Genomic DNA, 17,180 nt, shown 5'->3' on the forward strand with positions numbered 1-17,180 from the left:
CAGGTAGCGTCCCACACCAGCGCGCGGCCCTTTCGCCAAGGGATTAACGACATCCCGTCCGGGCGACTGCCATCGTCCCGTGCGATCTGGGGCTCCAGAGCTGCGGGGACGTTGGCGCTGACGAGAGCCCTTCTGAGGATGTCGTTGAGGGCGGCATGGCGAGAAAGGCGGCCCGCGCCCGAGGAGCAGGAGAGGCCGTGGTGGCCCAGCCGGTCTACTGGGGCCCTACAAGAAGCACACGAGTGGTCTGAGCATATTTGTTATATCCAGCACGGGAAGCATGGTCGCGCGATAGACGAAAAAATATCAGGCCGTCCGGATCCGTCCATCGCACTTACAAATAGTGCGATGGACGGCCTGCTATTTTATCGTCTATCGCGCGACCATGCTCCCCGTGCTGTACGAGGTAATCATAGTTTGACATTTTAAGATTTATTTGAAATGGTGGATAAATAACCTTCCGTATCTTCCCCATTTTTTCGATAATAAGAGGTTTACATTATGTATTTTTCCTGCGATTCCTGCATTTATTGTAACTCTTAAATAATATTATCCTAAACTAGAACTTTTTGTTGACATATAAGAAAAAAATTATACATATAGGACATACCATTCTGTCGACAGACATTTTTTTAAAGCACCTAAAATTCGAATAAAATACACTGTTGATACGGGCCCGCTCAGTCTGCGCCGAGCGCTCGTAGACAACGGACTTACGGACTTGCGTTCGATCATCCGGCGCTCCTTGCTTTCGTAAGTAGCTAGATAGTTCCGAGAAATGCTGTATACTGCGACTTAACAAATCTTGATCCCGTGGGTGGCAAACAGGCATACGGTCTTATATATAGCTGCAACCCCACTGATTTCTAACCTCTCCCTATATCTGGAGAACGGCTAAACCGATTTCGACGGTCGAAGTGTCTTTGTATAGAGGGAGCGGGGAGATGTGTGGAAAAAATATGGAATCTGGTCTGCGACTCTTGGGTCAAAAAATGTTGGACGGCCTGGCTAAACGGGGGGAGATATTGGGGGGGTGCTCGACCAAATGTCATAGAGGACCCTGGGTAGTTTTTGAAGCCGTCATTTTTTTTTTCAAATGGCCGACTTTTTTTTTGTCGATTTTTCAAGTTTATCCTAGAGTGCTCAGATTTTGGTCATAGAATCTCTCTAGGGTCTAGATTAGAATGATATAAATTTTTTTTGAAAAATGCTACAAATGTGAAAAAAAAATTCCACTTTTTTTGTATGGCAACTTTTAAACCGTAAGAGATAGCCGGGGGGTGCTCGATCAAATGTCATACAGGAGCCCGAGTAGAAAAAAGTTGCATCAAAAAAATTCAAAATGGCCGACTTTTTTTTTCAAGTTGGTCCGAGCGCGCTGAAATTTTGCATGCGGCTGTATGGGCCCCTAGAATACAAATGTCAAAAAATTTTTATCGAAAATCCAAGATGGCCGCCGTTATCGCAAAATAAATTTTTCAAGTATTTTCGCGAGCCCGAAGGTGGGAGGCCGAAGCTTCAGGGTGGGAGGCCGAAGGCCGACCCCGCGGAGGGCCGCAGGAACGGAGCTCACCTTTAGGGTCCCACCCGGGCCAAATCTAAGTAATTTCACTGCGGGCATAAAGTGCTCCCATACAATTTCCTTACAAAAGTGTCTTAAACAAGCGTAACCGGCGGGCCAAAGGCCCGACGGTGGAGCTTCGGAGCCGAGCGAAGGCCGAAAACCGAGCTCCGCGTAGGGCCTAAGGCCCGGAGCGTCCCTGATCGACTCGCCGGCGGTCCGGGAAGTTGGAAAAATACTTTCCAACTAAAATATTGATCCTAGCGAAAAATATTATAGAATCTTTCTTGTAGGAAATATTATGAAGATTAATTCTGTGAAACATTAGTTTTGGCTGTGAGCCACCGATTTCGAGTTATTAACAAAAAACGGCCCATGAAATCTATTCAAAAATACTTTCCAACTAAAATATTGATCCTAGCGAAAAATCTTATAGAACCTTTCTTGTAGAAAATATTATGTAGATTAATTCTGTCTAACATTATTTTTGACTGTGAGCCACCGTTTTTGAGTTATCAACAAAAAACGGCCCAAATATCTATTTAAAAATACTTACCAACTAAAAAATTGATCCTAGCGAAAAAAGTTATATAACCTTTCTTATAGGAAATTTTATGTAGATATTTTCTGTTTAACATAATTTTTTGCTGTGGGCCACCGTTTACGAGGTATTGACGAAAAACGGAGCATGTAATCGATTAAAAAAAACTTTCTTACTAAATTATCCGTTTATATATTGATCCTATCGAAAAAACGTACATAACCTTTCTTGTAGGAAATTTTATGTAGATATTTTCTGTTTAACATATTTTTTTGCTGTGGGCCACCGTTTACGAGTTATTTACGAAAAACTAAAAAAATGACTTTCAAGATCGAATGGCAGGGTACGGACCCCACCTCATGTCATGGCATTATTTTTCCATGGCTATTTAGACCCTCATCTTTCACTGGTAAAAATGACAGACTGCCTCAAGAACCTTTTTGGAATTTTTTTTTACCACTTTGTACCGTTCTGGCACGGTGAAGGACCCGGCCAAATGATCTGGCATAAATACTATGCGACTTCTGAGGAACTCTATTTTCACTTTTTAATAATTCCAGGTTGCCTCAAACACCTTTTTTGGGCCTCAAAAAATTAAATCTTTAAAAATTCATAGCTCGATAAAGCCCCGCTCTCCAGCTGCCAGACTTGCAGACCTGATGTTGGCTATGATCAGAGAAGCATCTGAGCACCTTTCCAGGTTGCCTCAAGGACCTACTCCAAAATGCTGCCAGCTCTCCGTCTATAAGCGCGGGCGCTCGCCGTGCCCGATCAGTAACGACCAAGTAACAGACCCGAAAGCAGCTCGTGTTTTTCGCAATAAAAAAATTGAAAAAGGGTATTTTGATGCCTTAAAGATGTCCACCTGTAGTGTGAAATGATGTGGAAAGGTAACAAGAAGGTCAACTTACACTGGCTACTTACGCGACTCCCTTTTCATCTGGCACGACTGCCTGCCGTCCTTGAAACGACCAAACGCAGCGCGCTAAACACATTCCCCTCGCTTAGTGTGTTCCTAGCTTAAAGCTAGGGACACACTACGCGGACGTCCGTCGTGAATCGACCGCGGACGGGAATCTGGACAATGACATTACACATAACCGTGCAAACTATCGGTCGACGGACGCGGACGTAATTCTGACATATAACATGAAATGACAGCTACGTTCACTTATCGTTCATTTCATTCATTTTTAAAACAATTGCGGATTTCAGATTTGTGAAAATTAAGGTTATTTTATTAAGTAAAATTTGCAAAAATATTAAACTAATTTAATAAATATGTCGGCTTTGCGTGCTAGACTGGGATCATCTACGTTATGTGCACGAAAACTTCTGCTACAGTCTGCAAATAATACAAAACATTTCGCGGCAAGGGTTATAACTTGTAAAACTGAAAATGGTATGTTTTATGACGATATGATAGTTACAATATTAATCAGTTTTAGATCTTTCGGTTTCAGTAGAAAACTGATTCCTCCTTTTCGGAGTTAATACTAAATAAGATATAACATGATTATCTCTGCTCGTAGTCCACTGGCAAATGATTTTCCAAAGTAATGGGTAACTTATTGGTTTGCTTATTGTGTTTTTTAAACGCTTTAAGACTTAATCGTAAATATTCATTTTAATCTTATTTTTAGAATCCTTTTTCCTGCGGCCATATTCGCAAAGACCATACAGTACAGCAACAGAAAATAAAACGGACCAAGAGGTATTGAAGGGACCCTCAGAAAAAAAAGAGTTTCAAGCAGAAACACGAATGCTTTTGGATATTGTTGCCAGATCACTTTATTCTGATAAGGAAGTAAGTACAGTGTAGTGTTAAAATATTTTCTCATATTGATATTTAATTAAGTGTCTGTGATATTAATTTTCTTGATTAGGTAATTATTTATCTCACAACTGGCTATGTGTAGGCAAGCTGCCCTATATACTAACAGTACTCCTATGTTCAAATAGTATTTTCTTGATTGATAATAATAATTTTTAAATGCATCTTTTCAGGTCTTTATTAGAGAACTAATTTCAAATGCAAGTGATGCATTGGAAAAATTCGATACCTCACTGTCAGTGCTGCACCAGAGGGCCAGCAGTTGGAACATGTTGACAGGCCACTCGAAATCAAACTTTCCACAGACAAGCAGAATAGAACCATCACTTTCCAGGTTTGGAAAAATTACTTAAAGAAGGAGATTATTTATAAATTTAAAAGTGGAAAATTTCTGCCTTGGGTGAGACTTGAACTCAAGCCTAGTGGCATCGATTGCAGATGTTTCTGCTAATCAGGATATAATTTATATTTAACTCTTCTAATATTGGATTCCTTCCAATATCACTCTTGCACTGTAGATATAGAAATCGTCATATTTACAGTTGGTATAAGCTTCATACTTTTTTAGACATTGATTGACTAATTTTCCTGTTAGGATTCTGGTATTGGAATGACCAAAGAAGAGCTAACAGAGAATTTGGGAACTATAGCCCGCTCCGGCTCCAAATCCTTCATTGAGGAAGTAAAAAAGCAAGGTGCTGAACAGGCAAGCTCAATTATTGGCCAGTTTGGAGTGGGCTTCTACTCAGCATTCATGGTTGCTGAAAAAATTGAAGTTTTCACTAGAAGCAGCATTGCAGGTTCACCAGGATTTAAATGGAGTTCTGATGGGTAAGTTAAGTTTGGTGTATGATCAGAATTAATTGAATATTTGCCAAGAGCCTGAGGTCCTGTCTTCTCTATTATCCCAGGGATTGGTGTAGGTCGTAGGTTTTAGTTTTGACAAATCAGCCTCCATCCGGCCCACCCCGGGGTATAAACAAAGCTCTAATCTAATAGGATTAGTCCAGTTTCCTTGCAGGGTTTTCCTTGACCTAATAAAAAATGATGTGCTAAATTGTCATCACATGTAAACAATAATAAAATATTATCTTGTTTTTATTTGTATGCAATCATTAGAATGCTGTTTTATTATTTCAGGTCTGGGATATATGAGATTCAAGAAGCTGATGGGGTCCCAATTGGAACTAAGATTGTAGTCTATCTAAAGACAGATTGTAGAGAGTTTTCGGACAATGATACAGTTAAGGGTGAGTATTACACATCAGGAATAAAATAAAATGCAATGCAGCTGCCTGAAGTGCATATTATTTGATCAACTTTTTTTTGCTGCCTGGTGACGTGGACCAGGTAACAATACTAACATAAATTTAAGTTTTTGACAAGCAGGAACATCTGCAATCAATGCCACTAGGATATCCAAATGAAAATGAAAATGAAATATTTATTTTTCAAGTAGGCATATTACAATGCGCATATGAACGTCAAATAAAGCTACGCCGGCTCTAACCCTACGCCTCAGCCTCGAGAAGATTTCAGTCCCCCCTCAGTTGGGAGGGGGGTATCCACTATGGGACCGGCAAGAAACTCGGCGGGCAACTTCTTTTCAAAACATTACATCTTATAATTAACATGCATTAAATAACAACATACAATTTAACATGCAAAAGTATTCATCAAAGAATATGAACAGACTAGGTACTCTATGGAAATCAATTTCAATAAATTATATTATTGCTTAATAATACGTCGTTCTTCTTCAGAGAAAACATATCAAATTGTCATAGAAGAAAAAGATAATATGAATCTCAATATCATTAAATATGTAATTTACCTACACAACATAAAATATTTGATGTGCTTTCTTATCTGAACTGTGTCCTCTATACATAATACAATTATTTTAATTGCTATTCGTTTTTTGTAGTTTCTGGTTCGGGCCATGCATGTTTGTCTGTCAAATAGTCCTCGACTCTGTAATAAGCCTTTAACATCAATGATTTTTTTAAGTAGTTCTTAAGAGCTGGGAGGGGTAATCTCAAAGCAGTGTCAGGTAACTTATTATAAAAATGAATGCATTGCCCAACAAATGACTTCTGTACTTTACGGACACGAAACTTCTTTATGGCAAGCTTATTTTTGTTTCTAGTGTTATAATTATGGATATCAGAATTCTTAGTGAAACAGTCTAAATTCTTAACAACATAAATTATACTATCATAAATGTATTGGGAAGCTACAGTTAAGATATTAATTTCTTTGAAGAGTTCTCTTACTGATTCACGTGTTCCTAAGTTGTAAATAGAACGAATGGCTCTCTTTTGTAATACAAAGATAGTCTGTATGTCAGCTGCTTTGCCCCAAACCAGAATACCGTATGACATTACACTGTGAAAATAACTATGATACACTAGGCGAGCTGTCTCAACATTAGTCAGTTGCCTGATTCTCCTAACGGCGTATGCGGCTGAACTTAATTTGCTTGCTAGTTTCTTTATATGAGGACTCCATTGTAGATTTTTGTCCAATGTTAAACCAAGAAACAGTGTTGTATCTACCATCTCTAAGCATTCATCATTCAAAAGTATTTTTGTATCGATTGGTTTAACATTCGGCAGAGAAAATCGAATACATTTGGTTTTCTTAGAATTAAGAAGTAAATTGTTGACAGTAAACCACTGCAGTACATCAGCTAACGTGCTATTAATTACATTGTAATCCGTAGATTTTCGGTCAACATTAAAAAGCAGTGATGTATCATCAGCAAAAAGTACTATTTCACAAAAGTTTTTCACTATACATGGCAAATCATTTATATAAACCAAAAACAGGAATGGACCTAAAATTGAGCCTTGTGGCACTCCTAATTGGACTACAGTCCCGCTAGAGCGAGTTTTGTTAACAACTACTGTTTGTGTTCTATTGCTAAGGTAAGAAGACATAAAGTTTAGGGCATTTATAGACAAACCATAGTGTTCTAATTTCAAAATGAGCGTTCCATGATCCACACAATCAAAGGCTTTTGAAAGATCACAAAATATGCCAATTGCATCACAAGAATTTTCCCAAAAATTATATATATGTTTAATGAGTACCGAAGCAGCATCGGTCGTGGAACGGCCCCTTGTGAAACCGAACTGTTTGCTTGTAAGTAATCTATGTCTGTTGAAGTGTCCCAGTAGATCATTTAACATTAGCTTCTCAAAGACTTTACTTAGTACAGGAAGTATTGATATGGGACGGAAATTGGTTATATCACTCGAATCACCCGATTTAAAAAGCGGTATGACTTTGCTACATTTCATAAGATCTGGAAAGGTGCCTTGTGAAATTGAAATATTATATATTACGGCCAAGTAAGGTGCTATTATATCTATGACATGACTAATTACTTTAACTGATGTTCCCCATAAGTCTTCCGTTTTCTTTAAATTGAGTGACTTGAATGTTTTAACAATATTTACAGAGTCTACTTGACTAAATTCAAATGAATTATTACATTTCTTAACATTAGCACAAAGTAATGAATGGGCTTGAGCCGCAGAAGAATGTAAACATTTTGTGGTGTTAACGGCTATATTTGAGAAATAATCTTCGAATGCCGAGGCAACATCGCTGTTCGACACTATTTGTTGATTATCTGATACAATGTTGACTTGACAATCGCGTGATTTACATTTACCAGCTTCTTTATTTATAATACTCCAAGTTGTTTTCACTTTGTTGTCCGACACTTTCAATTTAGAACTAATAAAGTTTTTCTTGGCAGTTAAACACACTTTCTTGAAGATTCTTGAGTAGTTTCTTACATAGTCCAGGAATTCTGAATTCTTGTTCAGCTCTCTCTCACCATAAAGTTCATAAAGTCTTTTTCTACTTTTGTGAATACCTACAGTAGCCCATTCACTAAACTTTGTTTTAACTTTTGACCCACTAATAGATTTCACTTTGAAATTGTTATTAAATTGATTAAGAATTACATTGAAAACATCTTGATACAAATGATTACAGTCATAATGCGAAAATGGTATTATAGACAAACTATGTAGAATTTCATTTTTGAATGATTCCAAGCGAGATCCAGTAATGGGTCTATATGTTATTGTTTGTGGAGTATCATGAATAACGTTTAAGAAAGCTGCCCTTTGGCCGCTGTGATCGGAATGAAAACAGTTAAATAATTTCTTATCTATACATTCACAGTTACAAAAAATATTATCTAGGCATGTTGCACTAGTCACACCTACCCGGGTAGGTTCAAGAAATAAATTAAATAAATTAAATGATTTAAACAAACAGAACATTTTAACAGTATTACTAGATGACTCGAGCAAGTTAACATTAAAATCTCCACATACAATAACATGTTTTTGGCCCTTGCATACTAAATTCAGAACATTTTCCATTGTAGATTCAAATATGCTGAAGTCAGCTGATGGTGGTCTATAAACACATACAATAATATATCTGTCTAATTCAACACATGAAATTTCTATAGTTCTTTCTATGGAATATTTTACAACATCTTTGCGCTCTTTACACTTCATACAATTTTTAACAATAATAAGGGAGCCACCATGAGCAGCAGATTTTCTGGCAAAAAAACTAGCTAATTTAAAATTAACATAATCAAATATCAACTGTTCTTGTTTCAACCAATGTTCAGTAATACACATAACTTCAACATTATTACTATCTAAAAATAATCCTACTTCTAATTCTTTGCTGGAAAAACCCTGAATATTCTGGTGAACAACGTTCATATTCAGGTGTTTTTCCGCTGTCTTACAATCTAGTTTAAATGAGGCATGGGGTCCTTGGCTTTGTCAGCTGACTGAGACTTATATATAACACTATTACATCTATTTGGCTCAATATTGAAAGCCAATAACTCCACTAAATATACAAATAATTTCTTTGGCAAAAATACCTTCCGTGGAGCTAGCATGAAGCGCTCAATGAATTTATTTAAGTCAAAGAAATGGTACTTTTTATTAACAGCTATGGCATGGTACATTAAAGAATTATAGTAAGCTATCTTACAATTATAGTCATATGATACATTTTCTGCATAAGGTAGTGCACATAATATAATTTTCCCCACACCAGATTTTTCAATAACATTTAGTGTGGACATCAATTTATCTATGCTAAGCTTATCTACATTAAGACTATTTCCTAATAAAATTACTAATGTAGTACTGCTATCATAACATCCCTTTGAAATAAGGTCACATAAATGAGACAAAGTAATGTTTTGATAACAGTAATTTGTCACTTGTTGCTCTAACTGGTAGCTTAATAATGGGCCCATTCCTAACCCAATCTGATCTGAAAAAACAACAGTCTTACTGACTGCTCTAGGGGGCTGTTTAACTACTGCCGCATGCCTAGTTGTGTCGTGGGCCACATCGGCTTGAATAATCTTTGCTGGTGGCATTTGGCCACAATTACAATGTTTTCCATTTAATAATGCCTTACACCGCTCCTCCAAATCTCTATTTTCTAGCAGCAATGTATTAAAAGCCTGTATGTGCTCCTCAACTTGTTTTTTAGTAGTCTCATACATGGTGGATACTGCCAAAAGCTCATCTTTCAGCCTGTTAATGTCGGCATTTAATTTCAGAAAATTTGATTCCTTGACTTCCAGCTCTGAATGACAGTCTTGAACCCTATTTTTCATAACTGTTAATGTATGTTTTAATTTACTATATTTTTTAATACATGCCTGGCCTTTGATCAGCTTTTGGGTTCTCCTAATATACCTATTAATCTTAATGTACTTTTTTAACTTATTACTACTATTAAAGAATACTATGTGTTTGGAGTCCCTACTCAATTGTGTTTCACCGCTTACCAACTCTTGGTACACATTCTGTAACTGCGAAGCATCATAGTGCTCCCGCTCTTTCCTAAACAAATTAAGTTCCTCATTAGCCGCACCCAGTTCTTCTTCTAACTGTGTGATGCGGGCCAAGGCCACTTCATGTGTCGAAGCGCACTGGTTGAAGGTGTCTATTGTGCCTTGCAAACGGTCCACTTCTCCGCGGGCATCAGTCAGCTGCACATCATTGTCCGCCAGCTCCCTTTTCAATTCTGAGTTTTTGTTGATTACTTTCTGGAGCTCCACTTCGCTTTCCTCCCTTTCCTCCAACAACTGCTTCGACAAGGCCCTCGACTCGTGTAGGTCCTGTGCTGTTGTTTTTAGCTGCATCTCTAGTTGTCGTGCCGTTGCCTTGCGAGTTTCGGTCGCAATTTCGGTGTTCATTGTCACTCGTCTGGCTTTCTGAAAGATGTAATAAAAAAGGATGAGTACTTATCTCAACAGAGATTGAAAGATTTGCCAAGATGACGACAGAGATGTGAGCTGTAGGAATGAATAGTGTGCAGTGTGTCAGTAGTCGGCAGTGTCTGTGGCGAATGTGTCTTGTCTCGTCTTGTGCTTCCACTAGTTCGTCAAGCAAAGGGAAACTGCACGGTGCCAATGTTGTTTGTTTGACGTTGCTCACGGCCGCAGCAATGAGCTTTGTTTGAGTGTAGAAATAAATGATAAATAAAACGGAATACTCTCCCCGTTTCAAACGCAGATTCCAACGGCTGCGATCACTCGTTGACAGTTGGGTAGTCCTGCCTCAAAGTCCAATAAATACTCGGTGTAACGTTGTCAATTTCACCAAAACTGTATCACTGATAATACTTTACTACTTAAATTAACTAACAATGAGTAGAAGTCCTCTTTAAAGCTAAAAATATAATTAAATTTCAATATTTGAAATCAGCTGGTCACAGAGTCCAAGTCCAGAGGCTGTTAGTTCAGATTTCACCCAAAGCAATTATTTTCCACTTTTAAATTTATTCTAATACTAGTTGCAGTTTACTTTGCTAGTATGATAAGTAGATGACACATTTGAAAAAATAATCAATATTATTGAAATCATTCAAGACTTTCTGCCTCATCATACTCATATCACATCATGAACATATTTTTTTTTTGCAGAAATCATCAAAAAGTACAGTAATTTTATCAGCAGCCCCATTTTATTGAACAATGAGCAAGTCAATTCTATCAAGGTATGTATTTCTTATTGGAATATATAATAGGAAATATTCATTTTTCCTGAGCTCAGGGGGGTTACCACGAAGTATTAAAGACATTCAGTTTCGGTCGAGAGAAAGGGATACAGCTATAACGATTACATAGCTCCGTCCCTCTCTCTCAGCGTAAACTGAACTGCTTTAGCACTTCATGGTAATCCTCCAGGCCTCTAGGTCCATTTAATATTTTTATTTATTTATTACTAGCCTTTGCCCGCGGCTTCGCTCGCGTTAGAAAGAGACAAAGAGTTGCCTATATCACTCTCCATACCTTCAACTATCTCCACTTAAAAAATCAAGTCATTTATTCGCTCCTTTTTTTTTTATTTGGCTCACAAAACAAGTTACAGACATTAATAGAAAAGATTTGCCGTGAAAGACGGACAAACAAACAGACACACACACTTTCCCATTTATAATATTAGTATGGATATTGCAGCCTCTTTGGTTGATGGAGCCCAAGGAAGTGACACAGGAGCAACACATTGAGTTCTACAGATTCATCAGCAACTCCTATGACAAACCGCGTTTTACACTCCACTACAAGACTGATGTACCGGTCAGCATACGCTCCATTCTTTATGTTCCCGAAGGCAAACCGGGCCTCTTTGAACTGTCCCGAGACTCAGATGTGGGAGTGGCATTGTATTGCAGAAAAATTTTGATTAAAAACAAGGCAGAGAATATATTACCTAAATGGATGAGATTTGTTAAAGGTATGTACTGTAACTGGGCCATCCACATATTACGTCATGCAAAGTTTCGATTTATGTATCCCTCTTGTCACGCTTTTTTATACCTTACATGGATTGTCACTGTCACATTTACTATGCCTCTCTCCTGCCCCTTCCTTACACTGACGTAATATGTCGATGACCTTCTACTGTAATATAAATCTTTTATACCAATCTATATTTTTTAAAGACAAACAATAATCATGATTCATGATATTTTTTTAGGTGTGGTGGACTCTGAAGACATTCCTTTAAATTTAAGTAGAGAATTACTTCAAAACAGTAGTTTGATTGTGTAAGTATGTCTTATGTCCTGCAGTATTTATGTTAAATAAGCCCTTATATGACTGTATAGACTATTATATTTTCTTTACATACTCTTGATGAAGCTTGTAGAAATTCTGCATTTGGAAGCCTAAAATAAATCATACATCAAAGATAAGAATAATTGGATTTCTGTCCTTTTATTATAATATATGTAGAATATTAGTTATAAAGAATTATTTTTTCAGGAAACTCCGAACAGTCTTGACCAACAGATTCCTCAAATTCATGTGTGACAGTGCCCAAAAGGATCCAGTGGGGTATGATGCGTTTTATAAGGATTATGCTATATTCCTGAAGGAAGGAATTGTTACTAGTCAGAGTGCGATGGAGAAGGTACGTTAAATGTTCATAATAGGTATGCTTACGTTACGATACAATATACATATGTGGCTTTCAAGCACAGAAAGGTCTATGCTATAATAAGGGGATTTCGAATTAAAACATTTTCACTCGAAATCCCAACTGGAAATTTATTCGTCCTGTACATTATTATACATGAAATGAACCATGAGGACAAATAAAACACTACTTGCATAATTATATTTTTTTATAGGAAGAAGTAGCAAAGCTGCTTCGATTTGAATCATCAAAGCTAGAAAAGGGAATCAGAACATCAATGACAGAATATAATTCACGTCAGAAGAATGAATCTAGAACTATCTACTATTTAGCCGCTCCAAGGTAAATACACAACATTTTGATTTTATACAAATCTATTTGTGGTTCTAGAAATTATAAAATGAGAGTGTGCTTAGTAAAACGTCCCACTTTGTCGTTTACCATAAAGGCGAGATTTAGTTGTATCTTTATCTTATACTATTAAACGAGCAATTCTTGTATATTTATTTATTTATTTATTTATTTATTTATTTATTTATTTATATATACCGACGATCTCGGAAACCGCTCTAACGATTTCGCTGAAATTTGTTATGTGGGGGTTTTCGGGGGTGACAAATCGATCTAGCGTAGCCTTAGATCCCGGAAAACGCGAATTTTCGAGTTTTCATGAATTTTTCTTTCGCGTTTGTAAACGTAAAATATGGTCCTTAATTTCGCCGCGCGCGCATCGATTCCGCTTAGCTCAGTCGTACGAGGTCGGTCTAATGTACGCAGATAGATCGTAGGTGTCGGGGTTTCGAATCCCGGCCAGAAATTAAGTTTTTGTTTTTAGGGTTCCGTAGCCAAAATGGCAAAAACGGAACCCTTATAGTTTCGTCATGTCCGTCTGTCCGTCTGTCCGTCTGTCCGTCTGTCCGTCTGTCACAGCCGATTTACTCGGAAACTATAAGTACTACAGTGATGAAATTTGATGGGAATATGTGTTGTATGAACCGCTACAAAATTATGACACTAAATAGTAAAAAAAAAGAATTGGGGTGGGGCCCCCATACATGTAACTGAGGGATGAAAATTTTTTTTTCGATGTACATACCCGTGTGGGGTATCAATGGAAAGGTCTTTTAAAATGATATAAAGTTTTCTAAAAAACATTTTTCTTAAAGTGAACGGTTTTTGAGATATCAGCTCTCAAAGTCGTAAAAAGTATGTCCCCCCCCCTCTATTTTTATAACTACGGGGTATAAAATTCTAAAAAAAATAGAGGTGATGCATGCTAATTAACTCTTTCAACGATTTTTGGTTTGATCAAAGTATCTCTTATAGTTTTTGAGATAATTGACATAATAAGTTTATTATATTTGCTGCTACGGAACCCTTTGTGCGCGAGCCCGACTCGCACTTGGCCGGTTTTTGTCTTTTTTTTTGTTTTTGTATTTATAAAAGTTTTTTTTTTATCTAAAGATGTGATATATTAAAATAGAACCGAGCGAAGCTCGGTCGCCCAGATATTATGAATAAACTGACAAAGTGACTTTTTAGCAATGGACAAAGTGGGACGTTTTTCCCTTCACACTCACAAATTATTCTAGTCCAGAATTTCGTTGAGCAAAATCGAATTATTTTCTCGACTGCAAACTTCGTATGTTTCCTATAATAAAAGTAAATGTGGAATGCAATAATTATTATGTTTTTATCGAGTAACATAAAATTTAAACTAACTAACTTAAACATGTAATAAACGTTACAGTCGCGAGTTGGCTGAAACGTCCCCATACTTCGAATCTCTGAAGAAGCGTGACATCGAAGTGTTGTTCTGCTACGACACGTATGATGAGTTGGTGTTGCTCGAGCTTAAAGAGTTCGGTGGCAGGCAGCTTGTCTCCGTCGAGAGCGACATGCAGAAAGAACCCGACACCAAACAGGATTCAGTCATAGGTAAATACTAGGATGTTACTAACATCGGTTCCGTTCAGTCGGAACTTCAGATTGGTATAATAAGCTACGGTGCCGGTCCCGTTACTTCTAAATCTTTTAGAAACAGATACAAGTAATACAACCGAATATTTGGTTTTATTAGACATCTAAAAAACATTTCTAGGTGGCTTGGGCGCTTAGTTGCTTATATGCTGAACTTGTACCTAGGTCAGCCCTGTGGATCGTCCTGGAGAAATGTGGGTGTCCTGTGAAATTTGTCAACTTGGTGTGCCAATTTCACCAAGGCATGAGTGCCCGCGTGCGTCACGAAAGTACATACACAGAACAATTCCCGGTCACTAGTGGCGTTAAGCAGGGCTGTGTTATGGCCCCGACCCTATTTGCTATTTACTTTTCCGCCGTAATGAACGATGCTCTTCGAAAATGTAACCATCAAATCATGGTGAATTCTAGAACGGACAAAAGTATATTCGATCTTGCGCGCCTCAGAGCTAAACGAAAAGTAACCTCCACTGTAATCACAGAAGTTCTCTATGCTGACGACGTTTGCCTTATGGCGGACAGCTTGGAGGGCCTGCAAAGTTATCTAGACAATTTAGACGACTCGTGTCGTACGTTCGGCTTGGTGATCAGCGCGTCGAAAACCCAGATTCTTAAACAACCTGCACGGGGGAAATCTGCGAACGATGCTGTTGTTCTCCTTAGAGGCAATGCTTTAGAGGAAGTAGGAACTTTTCGTTACCTTGGGAGTCTATTGCGGAGAGACAATCGCCTCGAGTCTGAGATATCCTCCAGGATAGCAAAAGCTGCAGCAGCCTTTGGCGGACTCAACCAACGAGTTTGGAAATCACACGATCTCAGGCTTCACACTAAACTCGCCGTTTACAAAGCAATAGTTCTGCCTGTGTTGCTTTATGCTTCGGAGACCTGGTGTCTGTACAAGGAAGACATCAAACGTCTCGACACCTTCCACCTAAAGTGTCTCCGAGCAATTCTTCGGGTGAGATGGCAGGATCGTGTTCCAAACTCGGAGGTTCTGCGTCGTACTGGTATGACGGGTATGGAATGCCTACTCGTCAAAGGTCAACTGCGTTGGTGTGGACACCTTGTGCGCATGCCACCATCAAGATTGCCCAAAATTGTGTTTTACTCTGAACTAGCTTCGGGTAAACGCAAGGCTGGTGGACAATATCTGAGATACAAGGATGTCCTAAAGCGCCACCTGTCGGCCATCGGTATATCGTGTGAATCATGGGAGGAGTTTGCAACTCAGAGATCGGACTGGCGAACTGCGATCAACACTGGTCTCAACGACTTCGAAAGTGCACGCCTCGAAGATCTTGACGCTAAACGCCAGATCCGAAAATCTCGGCCCAAGCCCTCTTACACATACACCTATGACGCAAATGGTGAGCTTTACTGCATGACTTGCGACCGGAAGTTTAAAACAAAACTCGGCTTCGCAAGTCACGTTCGAGCCCATGCACGTCAGAAATTATAAAATAGCTGAATTGTCCAGGTGTCGCCGTCGACGGATACGTCTGGGAGGACATCATCATCATATGCTGAACTTTACATTAGTCGCATACGTATTTGTTTTTGGAAAATGAATGGAGTTTGGCCCTTCTCTAATATGAAATCATAATTCGACGCCTTTGCCCAGCAGTGGGACACAATTTAGTCTAATAAAAAAATCGAGTTTTTACTAAAAAATTTCATAGTGACTGTTTTCGAAATAAATAGGTACATAAATAATTATTTGTCTTTCATAGGATCACAAGGGCTCCAGCAAGCTCAGGTTGATGAGCTAATACAATTCCTTAAGTCCAAATTAGACGGGAAAGTATTTGACGTGAGAACTACACAAAAGCTGGATTCGCATCCGTGCGTGATCATCGTGCAAGAAATGGCGGCGGCGCGGCACTTCATCAGGACTCAAGCTCAGAGCCTGAGTGAGGAGAACAGATACGCTTTGCTGAGGCCCCAACTTGAAATCAATGCTAAGTAAGTAATACCTGCCTATATTTTAATTACATAGAAAAAACATTTCACTAAAATAGGGCAAATAACTGGCCGCTTTCAACTTTAAAAAAAAACTCTTGAATTCATTTTCGCATAACGACCGTGGCCACTGGCCAGTAATAAATATTTAGTTTAAGTAACTTTGTTTTCTCTTTATTTCTTTAAAATCTTAGGCTAGACTATTTATAATACGAATATAAAAGTAAAATACAAAACCACTTACAAAACAATAGAAAAATATAAACATATTATAAAAAACCTAACCTAGGGTGCCGCCACTCTGTTTTATTATTATTATTAGCTCTGTTTACAGGCCAAGAGATATCATTTTTATTATAGGGTGGCTAGTTACTGCTCATTTACCCTATTAACATTTGATTTATATTAGAACATTTGTCAATAATTTATATGTATATTTTGCAGGCATCCAATAATCGAGAAGTTGCACAAGCTTCTCTCATCCGACAAGGAGCTAGCTGAGATGGTAGCCAACCAGCTCTTCTCGAACGCCATGGTAACTGCTGGCCTCGTCATGGACCCCAGGAACTTGATCACGCACATCAACGAGCTCCTGATTAAAGCTTTAGAGAAACATTAATTACGTTATTCTAGTCTAATAGTAGATATTTAAATTATATTCAATTATTCATATTTGCTAAATGTGGTTAATTATTTCTATCTTGCAACCCCTTTCTATTACCCATCTATTCGCTACGTGCACGGCCGCTGCCCTCATTGTGTCGGCTTTTCCCATAGAAGTAGCAAAGAAGAACTGTCGAATATCAAAAG

The 17,180-nt window shown here is 38.1% G+C and overlaps 1 protein-coding gene across 1 annotated transcript; it reads left to right on the top strand.

Moving 5' to 3' along the window:
• Positions 1–3,316: 3,316 nt before the first annotated feature.
• LOC125228584 (heat shock protein 75 kDa, mitochondrial) lies at positions 3,317–17,051 on the top strand. The gene is given in 14 exon segments (XM_048133207.1): positions 3,317–3,504; positions 3,746–3,909; positions 4,110–4,158; positions 4,161–4,270; positions 4,532–4,767; positions 5,077–5,186; positions 10,934–11,007; positions 11,471–11,747; positions 11,991–12,060; positions 12,278–12,425; positions 12,646–12,773; positions 14,182–14,369; positions 16,142–16,373; positions 16,815–17,051. Coding segments are annotated over 14 exon segments (2,082 nt in total). The 5' UTR covers positions 3,317–3,383; the 3' UTR covers positions 16,990–17,051.
• The last annotated feature ends 129 nt before the right edge of the window (positions 17,052–17,180 follow it).

This window comes from Leguminivora glycinivorella, chromosome 8, assembly GCF_023078275.1.
Source record: "Leguminivora glycinivorella isolate SPB_JAAS2020 chromosome 8, LegGlyc_1.1, whole genome shotgun sequence".
NCBI classification, from domain to species: Eukaryota; Metazoa; Arthropoda; class Insecta; order Lepidoptera; family Tortricidae; genus Leguminivora; species Leguminivora glycinivorella.